The 6,111-nt window shown below is 37.3% G+C and overlaps 1 protein-coding gene across 1 annotated transcript in view; it reads right to left on the bottom strand.

Annotated features, from left to right (window-relative positions):
• Window positions 1-6,111, bottom strand: part of LOC134532296 (PHD finger protein 20-like protein 1) — a 60,886-nt gene that overhangs the window by 2,084 nt on the left and 52,691 nt on the right. The window contains 3 exon segments of the mRNA XM_063368715.1: window positions 1,289-1,639; window positions 2,624-2,748; window positions 3,760-3,897. Of these exon segments, the coding sequence (XP_063224785.1) occupies window positions 1,289-1,639; window positions 2,624-2,748; window positions 3,760-3,897 (614 nt within the window).

The raw sequence follows: 6,111 nt of genomic DNA, 5'->3' as shown, positions 1-6,111 counted from the left end.
CTGCACAGGCATTTAAGGAAAACATCATCACATTATGCTCATATGTTAAGCTAACATTTTAACTACTGCAATCTGCCCACATACCTATAGCTTTTAAAAAAAAATGTATTAGACATTTTTCTACACCTACTTTAAAAATTACAGAACAAAAAACTTTTATAACTATTGCTAGAGAAATGGAAGCTAGCAAAACAAAACGTATAATTCATAGAAGAAGTATGCATTGATTGTATAACATTTTGCAAAATATGTTCACAAAAAAATTACTATAAGATATTTCCAAAACTTGCTTGAATTAACAATCAATAAATACCCCACGGCTTTACTGTATTCAGTAAGAATAATTATTAAATTTTTTTCAAACAGTTCCCAATTTTTTTCCTGTATGTAAATCAATACACTGTGCTAAAAAGAATACTTCAAAAATTGAATGTCTCTTTCCCACTACTAAAGCTGTAAGGTGAATAAACAACCAGTGCTGTACTGAACACTATAACCAGACCTGCCAACATTCAAATTAAAAAAATCATGAGGTCCTCGATAGAAACTTTCAGGCCCATAAATACAGGTTAGATATAAAAAAACAACAAATGAGGATCTTTAAATTTAAGTGACATACCTGTAGGTACATATGTTACATGGTCTCTGCTTCAAAATTTATTTCAACAATTTATAGGTTGCTGATTTAATTTAGTTGAACATAATTACAAATTACAAATAAATAAATAAATAAATAAATAATTTAGCACTGTCGTGTAGTGATCATGCAGGGCCGCACTGTTCACCGCAAAATTAATTTTTTTATTGGAAGCAATACACTTCACGTGTTAGTTGTGTTTTTTTATAGTGACATGTTTCACAATGTCTCCTCTTCCACTATCCGAGATAGAAAAATCAGTACGCCACACGCTACAAAATGCAAAATTGCTTCCTTTACGTGACTCGAGTATTGATGGAAACTAGTTACTGTAAGCTTTCGTAAAACTTGTTTTGTAACTTTTACAAACAAAATCTTGGGGCCCCGAAAAATCGTGAGGAAACACTATTTTGGCGTGAGATGGACCTTAAAATCGTGAGCCTCACACCAAAATCGTGAGATTTGGCAGGTCTGTATAACTATTCAAGCTAACTAAAATATTGAAGTTTTACAACTTAAATTAACTCCTCTAACTTTATGACTGGAAGATTCTGAATAAGGCACCAGAGCAAAAAAAAAAAAGCATCACCGATCCAGCTAGCATTAAGCCAGTGTAGAATACCATTGATACACAACTAACAGTACACGCACCTGCGATCTGGGCCTCGATGGAGGACAGGCGGGAGTCGGCGAGCTGGCTCGAGTGGTTGATGTGGTCGAGCAGGTTGAGGCGGCACTCGGCCGGGTCAATGGGGGCCTCGGGCTGCGGGGCCCTAGGGCCCTCGGCCGCCTGCAGCCGGTCCGCCATGGAGCTGGCGAAGCGCATGAGCTCGCTCTGGCAGATGGGCAGCTGTAACACTGCGTCCTGGGCTCGGCCCGTGAGCGCCTGGTGCAGGAGCGAGGCGTCCTCCTCCTTGACTGGAGCTCCCTCCCCCTCCCCCTTCACCGGCTCCTCCTCCTCCTTCACGGCGGCCGCCTCCTCTGCCCGCTGGGCGGGGTACTCTGCGGACCAGCGTCGCTCGTCACCCACACCGGAGCCATCCGAGGAAACAAAACCTTTTTTAAAATACTTGTTTCATTAATGAGCCAGAGTTGCAATAATACATTTACCGTTACTGAACTATTTTATCCACATTGTTAAAAGCAAATTATAAATATGATTAGGGTTAGGCGCTGTTTAGCTACAAGTAAAGGCTCCACACTCGTGCTGCTCCGTGTTAATACAATATTGGACAATTGTTCACGAAAATCCGGTTACCGACATCTACACACGCGCCGCCATGTTTTCAACTGACCAGCATGCCACAAGATAGTCTGTACCAATCAAAAAAAGAGACACCAACATTATATAAAAAAAAACATAACTAAGGCGTGAACACTCCGACACCGGAGCTGTCGGAGAAAACAAAACCTTTTTAAAATACTTGCTATATTTATGAGCCAGAGTTACAATAATATGTTTACCTTTATTGAATTATTTTATCTACATTTTTAAAAGAAAATTATAAATATAAATTAGGTTAGGCACTGTTTAGCTACAAGTAAACAGTGCCTAAATGAACAAATGAAATGATGTCCATTTTTAAAAACAAATGTGCCTTGAACTCAAGATTTATTAACAAATTACATTCTTAAACATAACTTATTTTTAAAAATAAAAATTATTTAGTTACATAATGTGGCCAGTAATTGTAAATTTTTGTTTGTATTGTAAGGTATCGGCAGTGGTATCGCCCTATTGGAGGTAAAAACTTTGGTTAAAAGACGTAACTTAAAAATAAAAGTTCTTGCAACAAGTTTTCAAGTAATTTGTTACCATTTTGGGTGGTTGTGCTGTGCCAACCTGGAATGTACCAATGGGCCAGTCAAATCCTCAGTATTCAAAATATTCTATATTCGAGGAACAAGATTAGAAGAAAATTTTTAGAGGAAAAAATGAAGTACTTTAAAAAATCAACACTTAAATGTCTTAAGTCTATACCATACCTTCTTCTAGTTTTTCTCCCAGTTTCTTGACGTCTTCTGTGTCTTCCTGCTTCACCTCCTCAGACTTGGAGCCTCCCTTCTCCCAGCTCTTAGCCCACAGATACAGCTTCGGGTGGTCGATTTTCCTGCAGGTGAGAACCCAAGAAATAGATGACGCAAACCACTCCCCTAATTAGGGACAAGATTATTCTAAGATTGCGATAAAACTAAAACAACAGAGCAAAAACATGACAATATAAAATATAACACAAAAATCCAAGTCAATACACCATTTAGCACCAAAATATAACTAAAAACATGAAATCAATCAGCAATTTGACTATATTAAAATGAAATTACAAAAAAAGTATCTTTTATCATAGTAAATTCATTGAATGTACTTTATTCAGCATTAATTTTGTAAAATTAATTTTCTGTTGTCTAGTATGATTGACAACTATACGTAACTTATTCACTTGACACAAAATTACGATCATGTAGAAAACATATTGTCTTAGTATGGCACTAATGGTACAATAACATAAACAGCAGAAACGTAAAACTGGTCTCAAAAATTTCTTCAACTACACAAGCTCAACTCAATTTTTAAAACTCAGTCTCACATGCCATAATTAATTTGTGTTTTCGTTGTCATTTTTTTTTCCAAGGACGTTTTCTAAAATTTTACCTCCATACCTCCCTTGCATTTGTTTTTCCGCCACAAATATTTTCAACAGATACTATTCACTAAGTGCAAGTGATGATAACTGCGAAAATTTGTGTGCCTTTTTTTTTACACTCATGACATCTCACTAAGTGAATATCTGTTGAAACTATTTGTGTTGTAAAAACACGTGCAAGTGAGGTGTTGAGTTAAAATTTTAAAAATAGCCCTTAAAAAACAGGTAACAATGAAAGAAAGAAAGAAAGAAAAAAAGAGAGAAAAAAAACAAGGCATGAGAGATGAGCTTTTAGGACTCAACTGACTGATAATCAAGTTGGTCTCGACATGACGGTATTATCACTGAACTCGGCTGGGATTCAAATCAACCCAAATGTTTGCAGATACATACGTCCATCTCTATTAAAGAGTACAGTCAGGTGTGTGCGAGTGACATAACCAGGTGACAGGCGCGCCGGACAGGAGGACCACTTACTCTGCGATGCTGAGTTTCACGCGCAGACTGTGTATTGCCTGCTGCAGCTGGAGCAGCATGCCGGTCAGCTCGTGCGACCGCCTCAGCACGGCCTCGCGCTGCGCGGTCACCACCGCGTTCTTCGGGCGGAACGACAGGCTGCCAACACCGCCAACACCACCCCGTCACGTCCGGCTCAAAACGCTCCCTTCACAAGACCTGCCACGAGACTCTTTCCGAAACCACTTTCAACCCGAAAGCTTTGATTCCTTTTCCCGGATATGTGCGGAACATTTATCTCCCTAGGGAGGAAAAAAAAATATTTTTGACCAGGTACGTTCAAGATAACGACCGGATTATTAAAACGTCAATATTGTTCAGGGTTCGCACATCTTATCCTAAACCATTTCCCTGAGTTTTACACGGTTTCCCTGTTCAAACAAACATGTTTTTCTATGTCCCACCAATCAAACTTGCCAAGTTATTAAACTACAAAATACTTAACGAAACACATTCCAAGTTTTTCAATTCGCCCCCTCCAACATGTCAAACTGGTCATAAAATCGTTTCCCGCACAAAACACCGTTTGCACTGTCATCATTTCCATCAATGCTATGCTGAAAGTCTATAAAATAAAACAACACTATGTTTATTGATCAAACTCTGAAATAATAAATTGTTGTTTGTGACCAGGTGAATGACAACAGTCATTTGATAGTGCTTCAAATCATTAGATTAATACTAGGGGTTCGCCAATCAACTCCTTACATTCCATCAATTCCTTTGTATTCCACGGAAAAAGATTCAATAAAAATATTAGTGGTAATATAGCAAATTAAAAAAATTCAATACTGATAAATTCTGAATTTTACTAGGTCAGTTTTCTTCTTCTTCTCACCAATCCTGTTACCATTCCCCAAGATATTTTGCTTTTAACACTTAACTATATCAATAAAATTGCTTTATGTATTGATTCTGGAAACTTAAGTTCATGAATAAAATGGGTTGAATGTTTCAACACCATAGATAAAATTTTTCATTTCCTATATATTATTTTATTTTAGACCCTTGACACATAGATTCAGATTCGAGGGGTATATTCAAAGTAGGTACTCTTTGGGATTTGAAATTGAATTCTGACTCGAGACAATTGGGATTTTGCCCATCCCTAATCAAAACACAGTTAATTCATTGACTGTTCACTTACGAAACAGATGGGTTTTTTGTTTACACATGAATTTGTGATTAAAATACTGACAGGTTTTAAGACTTTAAAATAACACACTAGTAATTAACGTAGGGTTTGACGACACCTTTTGAATTCCCTGAGTTTTACCCATTTTCCAAATTCTCCCTGTCTGCAGGAACCCTAATAATTTTAATTGGGAATACTAAATATGAAAATATGAAATGTGGAGTAAAACCAGCTCAAAACAGGAATCACTGTACTGAAAAGAAAACTGATAGTAACGATGAACTCTGAGCGAACCAAAGATGTCGGCAGCGCAGTAATGTGACCTGCCAGCTAAGGTTAACAGCCGGAACCATGGAATTAGATCCCGGGAAGAAGGGGCTGCATCCCCCCCCCCCCTTCCCGTTCTGGAATTAAGAAGCTCTTATTTTTATAGTTGAAGATATGTTTTTACCACCATTTTCCACAGGCATAAAACATTCATCTTATAATATATATTTTAAATTATTCTTTATTGAAGTTTTTTATGATAATTTCCACTGTCTATGCATGTTATTATAAGGTAATTGTTACATATCAAGTATCCAAATTCATCCATTGATCCTGATGGCATGACCGCGTATATATTAATCCTTTGGTACTTGATGCTTGTTTTAATTTTGTACGTCGAAAGATCTTGGCCAAACAAAAACTCGAATATCACAAATACAAACCAATTATGTCAGGACTTGAGGCCAATTTTTTTTATTTTGAACTTATGATCATAAATCATTGTAACATAACAATTTTTTTTGTTATGTTCAGGATTTTTTGAAGTATTAAAGTAAAAAAAAGCAAGCATCACGTACCACAGGGTCATTGTACACAAGATCATGCCACCAGTATCAAGGGATAAACTTGGATAGGTCATGTGTAGAGACCTGCAAAATTCGCGGTTTCTATGGCCTTCAGGATAGACTGCACATACCCCTGTACACTCGGGCAAATAACACAAGTTCATTGGCTGCCGACTCGCAAGTCGTCTCAGCTGGTTTGTCTTGTGATTCAATCCTTCTTTTGGTTGAGGGTTTATAACTGGTTTGAGATTCGTCCAGATGAACAGTAAGCCAAAAGCAAAATTATCTTAAGAGGTATATGTGTTTTTATTCTAGCCTATCACCGAATGAATCCGCAAATTTTGC

This window comes from Bacillus rossius, chromosome 5, assembly GCF_032445375.1.
Source record: "Bacillus rossius redtenbacheri isolate Brsri chromosome 5, Brsri_v3, whole genome shotgun sequence".
NCBI lineage: Eukaryota > Metazoa > Arthropoda > Insecta > Phasmatodea > Bacillidae > Bacillus > Bacillus rossius.
The sequence above is the reverse complement of the archived record's forward strand: the minus strand, read 5'-3'. Positions and strand labels throughout refer to the sequence as shown.